Here is a 21,811-nt window from a genome sequence, read left to right as displayed (position 1 = left end):
CTGAGCTGGAGGCATGGAAGTGCAAGTGCCAGTGCAAAGACTGGCTGAAACGTTGCTTGGGAGATGAGGTGGCCGGGTGGGACAGTTTTTAAGTTAACTCAAACTGAGCTCTCCAGGGCCCATTGTCTTAGAGTCTAACACAGCTGAGCTTATTATATAAGTAGCATTGCCTGGGCTCTAGGTTCGGATACAAGAAATTGATCCTTGTTAGGATAGGCAGAAAGTGCAAAAAGATGAGGCCAAGCAGGTGGGTAAATAGAGGATCTTTGCCTGCCACCCATCGAATTGAGCATTCAGGCTTTACTGAAGCAGCACTGTATTTTTTCATCATGCTAATGGTCCCTTCTAGGACAGCATGGAAGGGAAAAGAAACCAACTTCTAACATCACTTCCACGAAGCTTCTGAAAGAGAAACAGCAGCTGAGAGACAAATAGGATAAAGGGAGTTATGCATCAAAATAACATAGGTCTTTTATTGAAAGTCACTTTATTGATGTTACAATGAGAGTAACAGAAAACCATGGTATCTTATTAGCTTCAGAAGTGAATACTAATAAAATTGTGCCAGATATTTAAACCTCAAGTTACAGTGACCTTTATAAACAGCAAGATTTTGTTGACCTACAATATAAGAACAACTTCATAACTTGAACAGCCATAAAACAAATCACGCTTGCTTAGGAAAGCAGTCGTCATACACATTTCAGTTGGTGTTTGCCGAAACCCAGTTAATTTTTAAAATACCTTAACCTGAAGTGCGGCGAGGCAGAGAGAATGTGTTAAAAAGAAGCCCATCTAAGTATATACACGATTATCTGCTAACCATAATTGAAACCATGCTGCTATTAACAGTCCCCCACCAAGCGACTTCTACTGTAGACATCACCCCTCAAAGATGACAGTGCGGAAAACACTAGCACAGACCTATACTGGCTAACATATAAACTGTGGTTAGGTAGAAGGCCCAGTTTCTAAAAAGTTGTCTTCTGGGGATGCTAGACTGGAGGGGCAAGTCTCTCCCAGCAAGTTAAAAAAGTACATGCTTAATTATCCTGAATAAGCCTTTGTTAAGCACTTTTGAAGTCAGTGTAAAAAAAAAAAAAATTCCATACAAAACAAAGAACTTGGGTCATTTTTACCCATTAAAAAGACTGTAGAATCAGTTTGGTTTTGTGCTGGATTAGAAAGAAAAGGGGATTTTCTAATCAGGCAGTGATAACACATGTAATTTAGGAAGAATGCTTGTATTATTACTGAATACATACTAATTCATATCAGCACTTTCTATACTGTTATCTGGTATAACTTAGCACCTCTGTGTTTAAAGTTTTGGGGGCCATTGGCATTATTTTAGAGCTTTACGATCAAAACAAATCTATATATTGAAACTTCATAAAGAGGCTAAGCCCCCAAAATAAATGTAGATTAGTATATGTGTGTTTTTTAACTTGAGAGGAAAATGCTCTTTTCATAATTTTTTTGAAAATTTTATTGATGATTTGTAAAAATATTAATGAGATTACTAGTCTCATTGTATGCCTTTTTGTAAAAAAAAAAAAATTTCCCTGGTTTTGATTTCAAGAATACCTAAAAATATGAAATGATGATGCCAGCCTTGAAGCACCACCAAGTATCGTATAGGTTCTATGCACAATGCAACAGGTAAACACCAAGCAGTAGTGACTAGCCCATCATGGGCTGGACCACCACAAAGTGCATACAGAGCCAACAGTCAGTAAAACTGAGAAACACATCTGTGGTAGGCACTCTGCAGCTCTCTTCCCACCTCCCTCAGTGGCCATCTTGTGTTCAGAGCTCTGCACGTAGATCTCCATTCTGCTCCTAGGCCAGGGCCAAATGCGCCATGACCTCCCAAGGCTTGTTGCTTCTTATCTCCTCTCTATCGTGGACCACACCCTGACGACCAATCGGTGACTAACAAAACTGCAATCTATGTCCAGGTGCCAAGTGAGAAGACTAAGGGTGCCTCTCCAGCTACTCTGCCCCACTGTGGTTCTCCCGAATGCCAATTTTGGCAAAGAAGGGACTTAACCTCTATGCGAGTGAAAGCTCCTAGTCGGGAGAAAAGGGCTGACTGCTACTGAATGGGGAGCGGCTTCGGAAGTAGGAAAGGCCTGGAAGGATTTCTCAAACACCAGAGTGAAGATGGTTACTATTTGTCAGGCTCTGGATATAAAGGACAAAAATACTAGCAGGTTTTTGTTTTTGAATGTTGTGTTTTTCCACTTATAAACTGAACCAGAAGATGCTCTATTTGGGGAACTGACAAAGTAATGAATAAAATGTGAACAGAAATATCCCCTCATTTGTCAGGTCCAGCTGCATCTTTGCTTCCTCCGCATCTTCAGGTGTGGTGGAAAAGCTCCTCTTGGAATTAAAAGCACCTGCCCACAGAGCATATGCTATGAGCATGCGCCAAAGGTTCCCAGCAGGTGTGGCTGCAACCCACACCTCCACCCCCACCCAGCTGCTGCCTCTCAGATTTTCAGAAGTGGCTAGCCACCTCAGAATCCAAGAAACAGGAGGAGCTCTTTGTCAAAGTCCTTAGCTCTCCTACGCCTACTCTGATTTTGCATTCAAAATCAGAGTAATGTTACTAATTCAGAAAATATCTCTGAGGGGAAAAATAAAGCTTGAACCCCAAATTAAGCCCTATTCCATTGAAATGTCTGCTGCTTATAAAGATTTGCTGCTGTTAAGCCAGTTGAATGAGAATGAAAAATTCATCTTGACTCCATTTCAGTAAATAAAGCATTTGGGTGACAGTTTTAGAGGAAAACATAGACGTGAAAGGAAAAAGATCACTAAAAGCATAAATGGACATGCCACAAATGGAAGTCAGAGCATTTCATGGAAAATTCATGCCAACTTACCAACTGGTAGGACGGCATTTGGAATGTGCTGCTATAGGGATGTCCAAGGCAGCAGCTGGCACTGGGTCCCAGCGGGCTGTGGCAGCAGCTGTCTTAGCCCCTTCATTCCCTCGCTCCCTCCGGTCAGCACTGCACTTCGTTCTCCCATATACTCTGCAAGCTCGAATCCCTCCAATAAATTCCCTTTTCTTTAAAATAAAGTAAAATATAATCGACTTCTATTTAGGTAAGTATTTATTATCATGGTGAATAACACAAGGAAATACTTAAAGCACTAAATATGTGTTAAAATAGAACTACATAACCAAGAAATGAAGAATGGATGAAATAAATGAACAGACTTGATTTTGAAACACTGAAAGGAGTGAATAGAAACACTTATTTCCTCTGGTCCATAGGTAACTAATATACAAAGTAAAAAACAAAATCTAAAAAGGTAAGAGGTAAAGTAGCCCCAAGAGATCTGGGACTATGGACAGAATTAAATTATGCAAATCTGCAAGGGAATCAACCAAAAAAATAATAAGGGGGAAAAAAATTTCTTCCTTCTCTGGAATAATGCAGGATATCCATATTTATCTTTTTAGCAACTTCTTTTAGAAATCCCTATCTTATTTTCAGAAATCTGTGCTGGACTGACCTTATGTATAAACACAATTTGAAAAGCCTGTTTAAAGCAAGTGGGGAGAGAGAGAAACTGTATTATCACTTAATAAGCATCTATATCAAAATATGTTTGGCATTTTAATCCTACATTTGCTTCATTAGTTAAATTTTTCTTAAGGAACAACAGTGGGTTTTTGGGGAAAAAAATACAGCAACTATAGCTAATTGAAAACCCTCATTATGCTGCACTGTTTGAGTTTATTCCTTTCCATAAATCTCATGGGGCCTGGGGATCACATTCTAACTAGGAGACACCAGAAAAGGACACCACTTCCTGTCTAAAGAAAGAGTGGCTGGACACAGAGACCAATTATTCTGACCAGTCAGTTCCTTCAGGGCTCCATTACCCTACACCTCCCATGTTGAAACTTTTAGTGGAAAGATATGTTTCTTTACGTCAAAGTTTACTACACTATAATGACTATGGATTAAATGGAACACCTTGGGCAGCAGAGTTGTCAATCTTAAATCTTATCATTTTTTCAGAAAGAGAAAAAAGGCATACAATGGAACATAAGGGCCAAATGACTGCTTTTCCCTGCTTAGCATAATAGTCCTATAATAGACTGGGGAATAAAATATTCGTTGCATGATACAAACTGGTATGTGGCCTCAAAATTCCTCTCTAAAATAGCTATTTAAAAAAATAATGCTGTGCTTATGTTTGGTATCATGGGTTCATTCTCCCTGCCTCAGTGGATGAAAAGTCATAAAGATTTAACATATCTAAAACACCAAACATGAGTACACATATAGGTATTTTTAGAAATTATCCACTAAGATTATAAACTTGCCAAAGAACTCTGCAAATGGCTATAAGAATGTTTAAACATTCTTAGATACAGTATATACCCAGAATGAAGTATTAAAGCTACTATAAAATCATAGTCTCCCTGCAAATAAAACAAAACTTTTCATTCAGTTCCATACGAAGCTTATTACTAAGGAGGATGACTATAAACTACATATACAGCTCTAGAGCAACCATGTCTCCCAAAAGGCACATAATAATGATTTTCACTTGAAATAATTTTCACATAAAAATAACGGAAAAGGTGAGGAAAGAGAGAGCGGGGAAAGGAGAACTGTTGACTACACAACTAACCATTTGCGGATTCCTTCAAATTAGGGCTGCGTAACTGGAACTCGGGAGCATATATACATGAGGGACCTTACATTCAAATCTATATAAACTCTTTTATAGTCAAAATAAACCTTATAACTTTAGCATTTTATACACTCAATACCAGAAAACACTCAGTGCACATCAAAGTGATCTTGGTTAAGTCACTTTATTTGCTGTGTCATTAAATCTATCTGCCCTCCCATCCTTGGCTTGAGCTATGTGATAAGGTCACCCAAACTTTAGTCCGATGGATCATTATTTTGTAGAACTGACAATTACAACCCTTCCTGTCATGAAAAATGCTGTTTCTGCTTTATTGTTTTGGATGATTAAATTTATTTTCAAAAGTTTTCAAAGACTTTCAGAAGAGAGGTCCATTATAGAAGACAGACACACACACACAGCAAAAAATGCTGCCTTCTAACTTGGCCCTTTGGTTTGGGCATCCAAGATGAGTGTACATGGAAGTGAAATGGATTTTGTCCATGGACACTATTAGGAGAGATCAAATATAGAAGATATTTCTGCAGTCTTGTCTGCAGATTCCATTTCTTTCAGATTCCAAGAAAAATGAGAGAAAATAGAAAAATTTAAAGTACTCTTCACATGAAAGCATTAGGTTGATCCCAACAACTTCTGAGCCCATGAGGGTAGCCCCTTAGGAAAGCTTTATTGTAGAATAGCAGAGTGCATTATGACAGCTATCGAATCTTGTTTTCAAAAAAATGGGCTTTACCATAGATTTCTTACTTTTCTATGGGTTAAAAAATACAGAGGGTACAAAAAATCAGATTCTTTCCCCTGCCAGCTGTTTGGGTAACTTCACAGTTGCTGCCTACTTGTGCCTTTAGATTTCTTTTAACCTCTGTGTCCTATTGAGGCTTCCTAGCCCAGGCTGGTAGAACCTTCCATCACCTTGTGCAGAATGACCAGTTGGGACTCAAGTGTCCCACTAATGATAAATATTCTTAATAAACAGTGTAAAAGTTGTTTTTATTAAAACAAGTCATTCATTTTACAGAACAAAACTTTAGGTCACAAAGAGTATTGGTGAGTTGGAAGCCACCCATGCATCAGCAGCCCATGGTCTCGTGTATCTTTGGTGCACTTGGCTCAATTTCAGCAGGACATACTGCTGTGAGCCTCACAGACCTGCGGGGTGAGACTAACAGATGTGCTCTGGTACTGAAAGATAACCGCTGCTGAGATACCCACTGCAGCCCTGGAAGGAAAGCACACAGGCTGGGGGACTCCCAAGGAGCAGCCATCAGCAGCGAGTGCCTGCAGGCAGGACAGCAGAAGCAATGCTGGGCTCCTGCCCCAGCAAGCTGTGGAGGCCACGAGTTTTGCTGGGCGCGCATTCTCTTGTTCGATTAATTACTTGATAAAACTGCCTCTGGACTATGTGCAGTTTAAAGGGATGTCGCGTTTTAGACAAATACCAATTTATGGAGAGACACATTTACAGCATTGACTACTATATTTATAACATCTTCTGCTTATACTCTTTAAAGACCATTTGATGGATGACAATGATGTGACTGTGACTGATTGTTTTTTAGGCATTTGGCAAAATACACTGTGTGTAACAGCTGCTTCTTTTATTTTAAAAATGTTTACATATGTACAATTGTCCTTGTGTGCTGATATAAATATGAAAAGTAAAAAACAAAACAAAAATAAAAATACATGTTTAAACTTGGCATAAGGGATATTGGCCTCTCAAAGCTTTAAAGTCCTGCAGAAAAATCCTATATGTCTTAGCCCTGCATGCTAGTTTCTATTATGGGATGTTGTTTCCTTAAATGTGGAAAATAATAAACAGAAGCTTCATGCACATAGCATTACTGTCTACAATGAGGATGTGCTTCAGAACATCAGGTTCTAAGTCCACTACTGTCCCTTAGGAAACTTGCTACAGTTGGGTCATGTGAGTTAATTTAAGTGGTATTTCTACATATATCTGTCATGCGGGTTATCCATTAATATACCAGTACCTTTACTGTTCCATGTTATAGTGTAACATTTCAATAGTTCTTTTCATGGTTCAGTTAAATCCTAAGCCAATGACAAAAAGAAAATGGTATCCAGATGTGAGACTCAGCTTCCTCTCCTCTGTGACATCTCAGAGGGTTTCTGTATCGTCTGAAGAGCAGATAGATTTGCAGTGACTCCGTGAGGCTGGGTTTCTATAAAAGTTGAAGTAAACAGTTTCGATGTATCACATGTAAACAGTTGATCTTAAATGGATGTCTCCCATAGCTGCACAACAGAGAAAAGCAAAATTGCACGTTGTGAAAGCAGGAAACAAATGTATTCTGTCATGTAGATAAAAAAGATTTAGTGATTCCATTTACACTTATGTGACTGTGGATGCAAACTCTTGCAAAGTCTAATAAATTGATAAGCACCAGTTCTTAGCTTTCTGTTTCTCTAAATCTATGACCTTTTAAACAATCCTTTTAATACAAGAAAATCTTCACATGTTCATTTAATGTTATTCAAAATTTTGAATAAATTTAATGTGTCTCAAATGAAACAAGATAATTTAAAATATTCTTTTTTAAAACTATATATGCCCTTCTTTTCTCTAGGATTCTGACTTACACAGCCGGCTACAGTAGTAGTTCTCAACTCAACTGCACATTTCAATTACCTGGGGACATTTTAAAATACCAGTGTTTAGGCATCGCGCCAAACCAAAATCTCCAGGTGGGACTCAGGCATAAGTGTATTTTAAAAGCCCCTTAGACAATCTCATATATAGCTACCACTGAGAACTACTGACCTCGGGGAAGTGTGATTCTATCACCTCTACCGACTGCAAAAGCACTACTCTGCACCAATTACCAGGCTGTGTACCCTCCAATTCCATCTCTACCTCCTAGACAACTGTCCTCTCTCAGGAGCTGACATATCAGAACACAATCCAGGGCAGGATGTCAATTTTCTTAACTCCCTCACCTCCACCCTCTCCTTGCCTCTACCACCAGTTCTTCATATTTGCCCTGTTCATATCTCATTTATATGACGTTCAGTAATTGCCTTAATGGACTAGAAACAACTTTGGCATAATTAAATATGAATGCAACTCAGGTCTCCAGAGAAGGAAAGCCAATTATAAAAAAAAAGAAAAAAGAGCAAGCTGATAAAATATTTCCAAACAATATAATTTGGTATAATAATTATAAACATGAACAAAGAAAGCCTAAGTGTGACTTCGGCTGCATCGAATTTCCATCCAAATTCTATTTTTACTGGAAATCCGGGGCATGTCATTACATACTTAATGAGTTTCTGGGAAAGAAATAGAAGAAACAGCTAAGTGACTGGCTATTTCTATATAGGTTCGCTTAGTATGTTTTCTTGAATCTTCATGGAAATCTCGTTCAGAATGCCAGTGTTGGTTACCTCACAGGGCTGTGATGAAGCCACCTAAGTCATCTATCTGCCTTAGGTCAGCTTTACAGATCATTTTCATTAAAAAAGACAACCACCTCTGTACCCTTTGGAAACTAAATCCCTCAACTGTGAGGACTTTTGTGTGTGGATGATACCTGTCGGTGGAGACATGTGAAATGGATGGTTCAACAGGGAGCTTGCAGAGGGTCTGAGGGAACAAAGATCTGGATGGATGCTCAGAGGCTGGTATGGAGCAATAAAGAGTTCAGACTTCAGTGAGCCCAGTTTCCTCACAAGTGATTATGAAGATTAAATTTTAAGTGACAGCTTGCAGAATGAAGAGAGGAACAAAGAATGACCCTGGGAAAACCTGAAGGTTATGATTATCCCAGTGAGGAAAAAGGAACAAAGAACTGCCAAGCCATCACTTTTAGGAATACACATAACCTTGGCCATGTCCGATGACTTGTAAGAGGGGTTGCTGATAGAAAGATCTGCTTGTTTGAGTCTCCATAGTCCACAAAGACAGCCCCGAGACAGGAGCTGTCTCTTCTGCAGGATTCTAGTGCATGTATGTGGATGTTCTACAGTGGATGGAACCAACCAGACCCTTCACTCAATTGTCTCAGAGGCTACGGTCTTCATAGGTGCCCCACTCAGCCCAGACAAGGGGCCATGGTCAGCCATTTCCTCTGTGAAGCCGTCTTTTTCATAAATTCTCATGTGGAAAAATCTGCCATAAACTACACTCTGGCATAATGACAGCTAAAAGACTGTCTCTAACTATAAAGAGCACAGTTGCAATACGGATAACATTTTTAGGGGATAAAGTGGGGTGTTATATTTTTACTATTCCCTAGAGAAGTAGGAATTATATCACCTTAGATTTCATTATCACATACTCATATCATGAACAACCAGACACCCATTATAAGTTTTTTTAAGGCCTGAATGCTGAAAATCTGAGTTTTCTTCTTCCCTTCCATCTTTTACTGTTTCCCACATTAACATACCATGGTAATATTTTGTATGATTATCAAAACACCACTGATCATTTTTAAAGTCTTTTTGATTACAATGACCTAATCAGCTTTTAATGAATCATGTTTTCTTACTGACTCAGAGTTGATGGAGGTAAAATTTGAATGACCCATGTTTACCTTGAACCCCATGATTTAAGTTCAGGATCAAAGAGACTCTGAAGTAGCTTTCAAAACCAAAAGGCCTAGGAACCCAGAACCCACTAGCAGATGAATCCATTTAGGCTTTTAAAGCTTTGTTTTATTTAATTTTTTCACAAAATTATTTCTGAGAAGGTCATTATAATGTAACTGACCAAAACAAAGCCTGGAGGTCAATAAAGGTAATTATTCTTCAGTTAGATTTTTCACTGAAGTCTGTGAGGGGTGGTCTGCCTCTCTAAACTCGACTGTATTTCCAGTTTCATATAATGGCTCTGTTCTGCGAACCTTGTGAGACTGATTAGAATCACTATTAAAATGTAAAAGATTTAGTTTTTAAATGAAACTTCTGGTAAATCGTATTTTTATAAAAATAATCAACTCCATATACCCTTTTAAATCTGGCTTTTTAAAAATACAAAATGTTGCTAAATTTCACCATACCCTTTGCCATACACTAAATATTATAGATTTTGAAGTCTCCTTTCCTTGTATCCAAATTCCATCCCCATCTCTAAGACATTAACCTGATTTTCTGCCATAGGTTCTTACTTCTAAAATCTTATTGGGTGTCTTCAGCAGGTGGAAAGGTCTGATTAAGCAAACTGGGCATGGAAATAAGGCTAGTTTACTTTACTTGCATTCCTGGGTATATTAAAAAAAAGATAGAGAAAAGTATATTCTCTGCTTTCCTATTCCAGGTTGTAATATATTAGCTACAATTAATAATAAAAGATATAAATATATAGCAAGGACTGAATAATATATACCAAATATTTCTAGAATTTATCAATGCAGTAATTAAACTAACGTGCAAATATAAATATGAGTCAAAAGCCCAAGGAATCTTCTATTTTCAAATTTATTTGCTTATGAACAAAGAAGGAAAAGGGATTCTTCTAAAATATGAACTCATAGATAAATGATAATGACCGAGGATGTCAGCATAGGGAAGGAAGAAGTTTTCGCATACCCTGGCACTTTGTCGGTTCACTTTCTTCTCCTCATCGGGAAGTGGAGGCATTGGGTAGGGGTATTTTCTGCTGGAAGCAATAGACCCAGTTGATGAAGAAGGAGACTTGGCAGGAGATAAAGTCCTGAGACGTTGAGAACACATGAAATATTATATGATTGCCTAATATCTTTTCCAAGTATCTGAAAATTGGGTTCAGAATGAACCCCCTAATTTCTACTTTCATAGGCTATTATTGCAAAGGTTTGGCTATCAAGAGATAATCTGTCATTCGCAATGCTGGAATACTGGAATGCTAGAATTTATCTTTCTAATTTCATAACTGTAATGGGTTGCCTAAATGTTGGTACACGGAATCACACTTTACAACTAGAAAGCTAATAATGCAGTTTCCTATAGAATAGATAAAAAGCTAAAATGGAGATGGAATAAAATTGTTCTAAGAGCTCATAATGGTAAATTACATGTACAGCATATCAATATTCTGCCTTATATTTACCATTTAACCTAAAAGATATTTTTAGCAGTTATTCCAATTATATCTTTAAGGTTCAAAAATACAATACAATTGATACATTTATTAGTTGCTAAGTCACACACCAGTTTACACAAAACTCATGCATTCAGAGGCCAGTGTGTTAGTTGTGAAAGAACAAAGGCAAATACAGAGGTTTTAATAATAAATTAGTAAACATGCAAGCAGTAAGGAGTGCAGAGTTCCAGCCAAACAAAGAGTCTGATGAGAACATACAAAAATGGTCTAATTAGTCCCTGCCATTCACATTTCTGTACACGAGATGATTCTAAGCCATAAAAGTAGATCTTGATAACTCATGTACGGTATACATGTCACGTCAATAAGGTGGCTACATTTTATTGACTGGAATTTTACTAAAACTAAAACAAAACACAATGACAAGAATCCTTCCTATCTTCTTCATCATGGACATACTCCATATGAAAGATCTGCATAAGTGCTTGGTGTATTATGCTGTTCTTGTTTGATTCAGCTTGTGCAGTGGTAATATTTGTGCCCAAGCTGAGCACACTGCAAGAGCCCATTATCTACCATCGTGTCTTTAAAGTGAAAAGACAGGCTGAGAGTGAAAAGAGTCAACTTACACCATGTCAATGGGAAATAGACGTGATAATTTGGAAGCAGCTATCCATTCACAGATGTTACTACCACGGATCTGTGACTCCCCAATTTCTGGTGCAAGGTGGTCATGAACCACATTACTGACCTGGTTACACTGCCATGTTAGAGCACATGCACTCCTTCCCGTGGGATGCACCTGCATCCCACGAGTGATGGACTCAGCCCGGAAGGGTTGGTAGTGGGGTGATACTGGGTGGGGAAAGGCCTACTACCTACACTGCATGCAACAGCATAAAGATATCTTTTTTTCTCCTGTATTTAGAATTTTAGTTCCAATCCATATTTTACCCTTTGTTTGGGTTCTGCTGTAATTTTCAAATCAGTTTCTATTTTATGGACACTGAATTCAAGCTAATCTTTTAAAATAATTTTTTTTCTAAACCTTGAGGTCAAAGTGAACATTCTTGCTGAATTTTAAGAATCATGAGTTATTTGGTTTACTTTTCATCTGTAATTCTTAACATTTCCTCTATTTTTAGAAAATGTCTACGACTTCTCCTTAGTAGGAACTGTTAGACTATTTCAGCTGTTTTACTTCTCGTGTGAATGCTCTCCACTGTGGAGCGGATGGGCAGAACTAAGACTATCAGTACTTCAGATCCTCTAAATCACTGTTAATGCAATAAACTACTGAAGTATGTGTAAAATGAGGACAAACTTTTGTATTTAGAAATACATCTTTCTAAAACAAGAGATATTAACCTGGGTTCAAATTTTCAGACTAATAACTATTGATAAGATAACTAAGTTCAAGAAAGCTAGTCAGTACACAAGTAAATCTCGGTAACTTCAGGGGATCATGCAAAACGAGTTTAATTTGCTGCAATATGTGTGTCCATAGCATGCGCTATTAGTTTATAGCTTCAAAGTCATACCAGCCATTCGCTTGGCCATGGGTTCAAATGACCAGTTTTGTCCATATACAAGGCCATCCCAATGAGGGGTGCTGAAAGGCCAGTCCTCCCCTCAAATATCTTTCCATGACCAAAGCCAATAATGAATTAAAACAAAACAGGAGGTATTTTCCAGAATCCCAGAGAAATTGCATACATACCACTTCCCACATAAACACACTAGTTAACTAACGCTTTGGACCCTCAGCGGGGAGACAGGGTGGTTTTAGTCCCGTGAGGGGCTTTGAGTCCTGGAAGCTAAGTGGAGTGTGACAGAATGAAGGAGATTATCTTAGGGCGATGGAGACCACCAGATCAGGAGTCCGAATAAGAGAAGGATAAATCATTTCAGGGAAAACAAAAACAAACTCAACATTTCTCGCAAATGTCTAAGACATTTCCTCAAAACCACCTCCAGGCCCTTTTCTGACCCGAGCTACTCGCCTAGTGTTTCCAATCTGGCTTTCACTGAAAACCAGGCACCAGGCCAGCTAACTCATTTACAAAGTAATCTTTGGACAAATGCTAACCATTATCATCACTGTGTTTTTAAAAACCACAGTAACCATAGTGGATGCCATTAGAATTACAGAAAGAAAGTATGTCTTTGTGCCAGTGGACCGTGATGTATCATGGGGCTACCTCAGACTTCCTGGGCTTGCCTTTAGCGGATATGCCTATAAGGCCAATCTCAGTTAAGTTTTGCCCACAGAACAAGCTAAAACCAGGCCAGTCACATACACGGGACACAGGACCATCTCTTATTCACTTGGCTGTGTTTATATGCAAATTTTATAGTAACCTAATCCAGAAAAATTTATAAAGTGTCCTAGGATAGCTGGCAAGTAATCAATATCCACCCTGCTACTTTTATGTAATTACCATGAAATGGAAAGGGAACAGTTTTTGGGGTCAGATAGAATCGGGTTAGCAATTCTGGTTCTGACGCTAGCCACACTACCTTGTTACTCTTTGTGCCTCTGTTTTCTCCATTTATAGAAGAGAAATAAGAATGCCTACATCTCATGATGTTGTGAGAAATAAAGGTACATAGTAGGCAAACAATACATGACAGTTATTATTAATAGCTTCCTTTCAGTTACTGCATTTTCCATAAGGTCATGGAAGTGGGCTCAAAAACCACTGATGAAGTGAGTAATCAATTCAGTAAAACCCAAGAGTAAGGATACCTTCTAAGAGCTTGTAAAGCTCTGTCACCAACGGAACTGCCCCAAGAATCTCAGTGTTGGGAGAGAATGCTCTTGCCCCAACCTCACCCGCTCCCTCCTGATGTCCTGAACATATGCCAACAACTTGAGCGACTACTGTCATATGAGAATGGGCAAGGGAGCACGACTGATGCACTCTGATCAGTCAAAGCCTTCTGGTATTTGCTTCGCTCTTCTTAGTGATGTGGATACTATATTTTAAATGCTGGGCTAGATTTTGGGCCAGTTTGCTACAGTCACAAAGTCCCCGTTGTATTTTGATAAAGATGTTATGAACCTCACACTACACAGATGATTAATAAAGTGAACTTTGCCCTCACTGAAGGATTTGGCAAGAGAAGTAATCCTAAATGACCTGGCAGAGGAAGTAGACCCAAGCTTAAGCACAGGGCTGGCAAAGCACAAGCCAAGGTATGGATGTACTTTGGGCCTCTTATGGGAGGCTTGCTTAGATGAAGAATGGGTAAAATTCTCTCTGTTGCATTAGAATCATTGTGTTAAAACCCCCAGGGTATCTCACTTATTCACCACTTGCCCAGAAATTCTGTATTGATTTTCAAGCCCGACCAATATAACTCTTAACAACCCCAACATGACATAATTTATAACCCTCCGCTGAATTCTATCTAGCCTCTAAACATAAATATGGATGTTTAATAATTAATTCTTAATGTGACTATCCACTGTAGGAACCCACATCTTATATTAAAAGAGGAGATGAAGGAACCCTCTAAAATTGCCCTTGCAGCTTTGCACGTGCAACCAGGGGTGCTAAAGCATTTCCCCATCCAAATTGCGTTTAGTCATGCAGCTTCTGGGCAGACCTGGGTGCTGATTTTAACAAATGTGAACTCTTCTCTAGGAGCCACATTAACTACTCAGCTCACCCAGGGAAGGTGAATCAACTCTTCCGGGGTACCATTTCATAAATTGTTGCTGCAAAAATGCTAAGTCCATTTAGGCATAAAAACCCTAGCCCATAAGGGACCAAAGTCATTCTGTTTTGGTTCCATGGCTGATACCAATTACAATCTGCCCACAAGCCTGAGGAAGACAGAAAGGAGAAATAGAACTGCAGGTGAGCCAAGATTCCAAATAACATTGAAAACCATCTTACCTGTCTTCCTGACGTTGGCCATCTTGGGAGCTACAGGTGAGGGTGGGATGTTTGAATGTGAGTGTATGTACATGAGGTTCATTGGGAAAGTGGTAGAAGCAGAGGGACAGGGCAGGAGGGAAAGGTGTGGTATAAAAGCAGGATACATTTTTTGGTGAGCAGGCAGGGGTTATGCTTTCCTTGGGGCATATGCAAATGTATGAATCAAATTAAAATGCAGGTTAAGTCTAATCATTTTCTCAAACTGTACATGTCTAAACTAAATGGTACACAGGAAGAGAAATTCCACCTTATATGGGTGCTGAGAGTTAAATACACATATATATTTTTATATTCATTAAATGTTGACCCCAGTCATGGCCGTAAATAATCTGAAAGCTTATTGTTATATTCAGAAGAGGTAGCAGTTGAGTCTATATTTTTTCTTTACATTAGTTGTCACAAAGTAGTCAGATATAAAGTGAACATTTGTTTCTAGGAAATCACGTTGGTATTATAAAGAGTGAAAAAATGCCGTTAAGAGCTCTTAGAAATTCTCGCTGACCTCTAACGTTACACAGAGCTGCAGTGAATTGAGTAAATTCACTAGTTTCTGAAATGCAGATACCCTGTCTGGTTTTTTCTGAATCAGGAACATTTCCGATCTGCTTCCTGTTCTATGTGAAGTGTTAGGCAACATTTTTATTGGAATAAAAAATTCTTTAGATGCTCTGTTGAAAATCTGTAAAACACTTATCAGCTCAGCCTTTTCTGGCAGCGAATGGTTGTACTGAACAAATAAAACCTAAACTCATTCCATACATGCGCATGTGATCAATAGTCTCTCAATAATTTTCAAATTACATCAAATCACAGTTGTTACTCGAAGTAAAATTCCACTACATTGCATTTAGTTTCTCCTCATGTTTTCCTTTGAGTTTTCATATTTTTATATGCACTATGCACTCTTAAGGCAGTAAGTAGGAAAAATGCACTATGGAATTACTAAATTCTAGAAATTAAATTGCTCAGGTTAATAGTGCTTCTTTATTAGTGGAAAGTATGTTTCATGCCCAAAGAACACTACATAGCATAAAATGAAGAGAAAGCTACTAAAAAGCTCAAGATGGTGATAGAGACATGCACTAAATGGCAACCCTTTCAAATGGCTTCATTTGAAACATTCAGAAAAGAACTAGACTTGCTCAGGAAGCCAAAAAAACAGATCAAAAGGCAGCAAAGAAACAAGGACCCTTTTCCACCTCTGAGAACTTGTATTGGGAGATACAAGATAGAGAGCCAGTCACACTACAGTATTTGTATGTGCTGGGAGAGTTTGAAAAAGATATAAAATTAATTTATAAAATACCTAAAGTATGGTCCTTCAGTGTTTTTATTCACATCTTCTACCCACTTAGCTACATTATAGTCTCTTTTGAACCATGGGTTTAAATACCTGCAGAAAGCAATGGAAGGAACAAAGAAAGCAGAACAAGATAGAAATCTGAAAATACATAGCACAAGCTTAGCAAGGATGTTCTTCACCCTCCAAATGCAAGTGACTATGGTAAATAAACCAGGATGGATGTTGGGTGATTATGAGGCAGTCTGTAACAATCATATGAGAATAAACTCAGCTGCAACAAGGCTCAAGGCATTCTAAAATGTGTTCCACATTTCAGGAAAGCCTTTCCAGTGGTTTCCCAAAGTGACTCAGAAGTTCTCTTTCAATCATAACACTACTGGCAGTCCCATTAACCCACCTCCAAAGTGGCATTTTCCAGGCTACCTCTCATTTGGTTCTTTGGTTTTCAAATGATAATGTAATGGTGCTTTCTGAGAATATTCAGATAGCTGCATTTCCAACCTGATGTTTGGGCATATAACACCCCAAGAATCATTCAAAGGAAAGACTTTACATGGTTTCTGTCTTTCTCCAGATCCCAAGCTGTAATTAACAAGAACGGTGCTCCAAATGGCTCTATAAGGAGCAGAAAAGTGCCCAGTCTTCTAATCCTGGAGCCCCAATGCACATTAAGTGTGGTCCAAACGCAGCTTGAAGCTGGGTTTAGTAATTACAGTGCAGCTGCAATGCGCCTTCCTCCTCTTGGTATACTCCAGACTTAAGTATTTCCATTTTCATTAGGAAACGGCACACAGAGTCTGATCACCTTGCGAGTAACCATCAGTGGATGGTAATGGTCTTAATTAGCATTTCCCTTATAGATCAGGCAAAGTCTCTGTCAGAATTAATGCACAAAGGAAAAATTTAAAAGCATTAAAATTGGGAGTGCGAGTTTTGTTTATTTTGTTTCAGAATTTCTTTTGACTTTTTACCCTGGGAGCTAACCCAAAGTACCCATGTAAAATACAGTTTCAACAAATATAGTCTTGAAAGAATTTGGAGGTTAAGTGAGTTTTCTCATTTAAAAAGTAACTTCTGGAGACACTATAGACAATGAAGATCCAAGCTCTATAAAACTTTTAAAGTTATTTGGAAACAAACCAAGGGAAATTATAAAATACACTCTTCATTTGTGGTTAAAGTTTCCTTCTTTCTTCTATATATAGTTTTAGTTTGTAAATACATTTAAGTCAAGAAGACATCTCCACAGTTAGATAAACAAATCTGATTATTTTTCCATAGCCCTTTCCCTTATTTTTAGCTATAACCAATGTATACCAAAAAATAAGATCATGAAGTTCCCTCCTGGGAGAAGGACTGTGGTCTTTTCATGCTTAAAAGACCATTTTTGCTAAGACGGGGTCCTCTGACTTAAGAACAACTCGCACTAGTTTTGCCTTTAATCACAATCATTGCCAACTTGCGCTTTTTACAGAGATAGCCAATTGAAAGATTTCCACTGCAACTCTGAACAAAAATAAAAAGTCAAAAAGCAAGTGCAGCCACAAATGAAGACTAGTGAACACTCTGGCCTGGGAAAACCGTAGAAAAAGCCCATGCAGCTGTTACAGGTGAAACACAGCCACATAGCAAACTGAATCACCCACAGGCAATTGGCCACTTCCAGGAAGAGACATGAATTCCTTTCACTGAACATTTTAGAAGCTCAAAGGACTGGTGTCATGGCTGTTTCATGAAACCTACAGCCACATTGCTTGACCTGCATGTGATGGACCTTTTCCTCCGTCTCAGGGAGCATTTCAGAAGGCTGTGGTCAGTTTACTAGAGGTCACTGAAGAGAGCTCTCAATTGTTGTTCCTTCTGGGGATCTGCCCGTGAAAAGGGTCTTCACAGTGGGCTTCCTAATATCTCTAGGCTGTGATGGCTGAAGTGATGGAACTTTATCAAACAGCTATATACCTGCCTATGTGGCTTGACTTGGCTTGTAGCGCAACATGCAAAAAAAAAAAAAAAAATGCATTAGACAGGGTAGGAGAGCTCTTTGTGTTCTCCAGGATGGAAAGGCAGAGGAAAATTAGCTGGTGCTGGATGGACCAGAACCATCTCTAAGCAAATGTTGGGGGTCAGTCAGACATTAAATGACCCTGTTCTCAGCCACGGAAGGGACTTGGAGGGAGATTAAGTGACAGCCCAGAATGAAGGGGCAGGTGGAGACTGACCTGTGATCCAGACTCCCTGTCTGGGGGCTGTCAGAGCCCCCTGGGCTTATGCCTTGGGATGGGACTGTCTGGGCGAGGGAGTGCCCAGGCTCAGGTGCTTGGGGCTCCCTCCTGTAAAAACACAATATATAATACAAAGTCTAAGCCAAAACTTTTTTACATCATGTACAACAGTGAGGAAGATGCAAAAGCTTTGAGTGGAAAAACAATACATTAAACAAGGACATTTAATGTTGTTAACTAGCAGAATATGCATTTGTGGTGCATGTTTTAATTCGTGTCCCCATATTTTATCATCCTATGGGATGATGAGATACTAAAAGGAATGTTGAAATAATGGACCTAATAATACCTCTTAATCTAAAAAATAAAAAAGATGTTTGCCCATGGTCTTTCTGTTCCTCAGAGTCATGCAAATGACATTGTTATATCGTAAATAAATGGGATTATTTAACAAACATGAAAAATATTTTTAAAAACTGTTAACATAATTCTTGATATGCTATTAGAATTCCTTTTAAGAAAACAACAATATATATATATATATATATATATATATATATATATATATATATATATAGTGCCTGTACAATAAGGTATGTGAGGGTGTGAGAATGGTGGTAAGCTTCACAGACTTGGCTCATTTACATAACATGAGTCATGTAACCCAAATATGAAAAGTCCTTAATAATTATTCATAAAGATGATTCCACTATGATATCTTATTAACTATCATAACTTAGTTATCTCACAGGCGAGATTTCTCAAGGGCTATGTGTAGTGTCACAATATTTATCACATGATATGACTGGGAATTTATAGAAAATTAAAAAATAAGTGATTACTCTAGAAAATATTGTTATGGATTTTGCTAGACACTAAGTACTCTTCAGGTCCTAAACTCATAGCTTTAATATAATGTTAGATCTTTTTTTTTTCCCCTTCACTTAGGAGTTTTCAAAGCCTTGTTATAGGAAATACTGTTAGAATACTAAACGGTACACAAAGGAAGTTCTGAAGAACATGTGGCAGTTGTATCTATACTCTTGGTAAGCAACTGAGATAAGCTAAGGAGCTCTTACCAGGTGACCTCATGCAAAACAAATCAAACAACATTCCAAGAAGAGTTTATCCACAATGAGTCCTAAAGCATCCAGTGCTTTGGGAATTTATAAGATAAACTCTACCAGATTAGTTATTTATGATGGAGTTCTAAGATGCCATTCTGGACCATGCAATGGTATTACTTGAACCTATCTATTGTTTCTATGGTAAAATATCCTCTAGTAAACTTTGACAAGTCACTTACAAGACAATACCATCAGCAGGAAGGTCCAAATTTCAGGACGTTATTGTCCTGGACTGAAAAAGGCAGGTGTATGATGGAGAAGCTAACGTAAATTTCTGACAAGCAGTTCACAAATACCTGCTATTCAGATTTTTTAAGTATTAAGGCATAAAGAAGCAATAGAGATCCTGGGAATAATAACTAGCACTGCAGTGAAATATCAGTAAAACAAAAAAAAAATGAGATAAAAATTTAGGGTCAAAAAAGTGTGGTTAATTAAAACCAGGTGGCAAAGTCCAAAAGGATAGCAAGGGTGTGTTTTATTCCATGATGAAAGATAAAGGTTTAAAGAAGCTTGGTTTTGCTTGTACTTCATTAAGTGGAGAAACAAACAAACATGGGATGTTTACCTCATTATAAACTTAAATGTAACTTCAGACCCCATTCCCAGTTAAAAGAAAATGTGTGGCTATCATTCAAAATGGAGTGTTTCGCATTTAGTGACAATGATTCCATTAAAGAGCAAGTTTAGGTAAATGCCCTTTTAAAAATGTCCTCAGAAGGAAAATCTAAAAGGAAAACTAACTCCATTAGTCTGAGAGAATGCTTAGATTGCAGCCATGAGGCCCCCAGAGCAGTGGTTCCACACTGTGAGCAGGAGCATGCTCCAGTACAGTCGGGGTTCCCCCCGATGCTTCTAGGCTGTGAGAGTATTGGGGAGAGGAAAGGTGACCCCTCTGAAATGGCTGGACCCCCAGTGATGAGAAGAAAGGAATGTTATCAAAATCCCCGTCAAACGGAACCAAGACACCACAATGGCAGGTTACTGGAGGAAAAAGCCTGCGGGGAGCGTGAGACCCCCACTATCAGTGATTATTGGTATGGGCACAGTTGCGGAGATGCCTACGTAAAAGAGAAAAGCCATGGTTAATTTTAAAACAGCAAAAAAAAAAAAAAAAAAAGAATTAAAAAGTCACAACCAAGACCAGAGGCATGGTTTGTAGTTCTTTGATGATCCGGTTAATTAACTTTTCATTAAACTGCACAGGACCTCAGAAATGCCTTTTTCCATTAGAGGTTCAGACTTACTCAGTTGAATTAGACCGAGGTCTAAATCTTTTGCCTCTGATTTTCTTTCTGTTGCCTCCCAGGTTACCTGAAAAAGATGGTTTAAAGCTAGATTTGAATATAAATAAATAATTTCCATATGTTTAACAACATGGTATTTCAAGTGGATATAATTCACAACCCAGAACACAGGACTTTATAGCTCTGTATGGCCTTCTGACTGTCTAGCACACTGGTGCTATCAAATCCCATCATTCCCCATTCAAGAAAAAAGAATCGGCTCATAATAAATGCCCTCTTCTCTACTGGGAAAAGAGCTAAAGAGCTTAAAGAGAAGAACAAGTGCTTAGAACCAGGGACCACAAAATATAGAACTTGGGTTCTGTGAACAGATGGATTCAGAATGACACCTTATACCTTGCCAGGAGTTACTTCGAGGTCTCCCATTTTCACAGATGTCTGAAATATGTTTTGTGTCTGGGATCCTTTCACTCCAAGAATGAGAGAGTCCATTTGACCTGAAATTGAAAATGTATATATATTGTTCAAAAATATAAACAAATGAATGTTTGATTATCAGTAAGCAAATTTCTAAGCATTGCTGTGTGTTAAATCAAGAAAGAAAAAAATCTGAAATGAAAGAATGAAGAGAACATGAAAATCTTCGTGAAGGCAGAATTACGCAACATTCAATTTAAGAAAAGTCAAATACAGTGGAACCCCATTACAATTGTTAAAATTGAAAAGTATCAGGATACAACACAAGCCAATTACATTCCCCCAAACACAACTACTTATAGCAAATTCACTACATAATTCAGGTATATAACCCAAGCAGTAGAGTTATAATGGGGTCCCACCATAGATGTTTCTTAATTGTAAAGCAATGGTTTCCATTCAAATATTATGAGAACATAGACTTCTGAGAGATTTCATTAAGGTTTCCTCTATTGAAACTTGCAAACCTTTATCAGAATATTATTAAGGTTTCCTGAAACAATAAAATTATTTTCTGAGAATAGGCATTTTTCCCACAAATAAGTCTTCCCCAAATTCAGTACTGTTAGTTAACTGTCCGATAACTGAACTGTATGATGTTTATCATGGAAGTGTCACTCACAAAGCCCACGCACCATTAAGCCCTCTGCTTTTTGTGTCCTGCCATCTTACAGCAAATTGTCTACAAGAAGCGACATTTACATACCTACCTTGTACCACATAAGAAAAGTATTTTAACAACTATATAAACTT

General features: G+C 38.2%; 1 protein-coding gene across 18 annotated transcripts in view; it reads right to left on the bottom strand.

Annotated features, from left to right (window-relative positions):
• Window positions 1–426: 426 nt before the first annotated feature.
• ADAM22 (ADAM metallopeptidase domain 22) overlaps window positions 427–21,811 on the bottom strand; it is a 207,978-nt gene continuing 186,593 nt past the window's right edge. For 5 of the 18 annotated variants that reach the window (XM_016147979.2, XM_016147978.2, XM_016147980.2 and 2 more), the window contains 6 exons: window positions 20,978–21,078; window positions 20,582–20,648; window positions 18,205–18,315; window positions 15,989–16,075; window positions 10,243–10,366; window positions 427–6,948 (listed from right to left, as the gene is read on the bottom strand). In XM_016147979.2, the coding sequence (XP_016003465.1) occupies window positions 6,928–6,948; window positions 10,243–10,366; window positions 15,989–16,075; window positions 18,205–18,315; window positions 20,582–20,648; window positions 20,978–21,078 (511 nt within the window). In that variant the 3' untranslated portion in view covers window positions 427–6,927. Of the gene's footprint in view, window positions 6,949–10,242; window positions 10,367–14,640; window positions 14,671–15,988; window positions 16,076–18,204; window positions 18,316–18,791; window positions 20,396–20,577; window positions 20,649–20,977; window positions 21,079–21,811 lie in introns of those variants that run through there. The other 13 variants (XM_036230315.1, XM_016147983.2, XM_016147988.2 and 10 more) reach the window with 8 other exon arrangements.

This window comes from Rousettus aegyptiacus, unplaced genomic scaffold, assembly GCF_014176215.1.
Source record: "Rousettus aegyptiacus isolate mRouAeg1 unplaced genomic scaffold, mRouAeg1.p scaffold_m13_p_13, whole genome shotgun sequence".
NCBI classification, from domain to species: Eukaryota; Metazoa; Chordata; class Mammalia; order Chiroptera; family Pteropodidae; genus Rousettus; species Rousettus aegyptiacus.
Note: the sequence above shows the minus strand (reverse complement) of the source record. Positions and strands in the feature narration are given on the sequence as shown.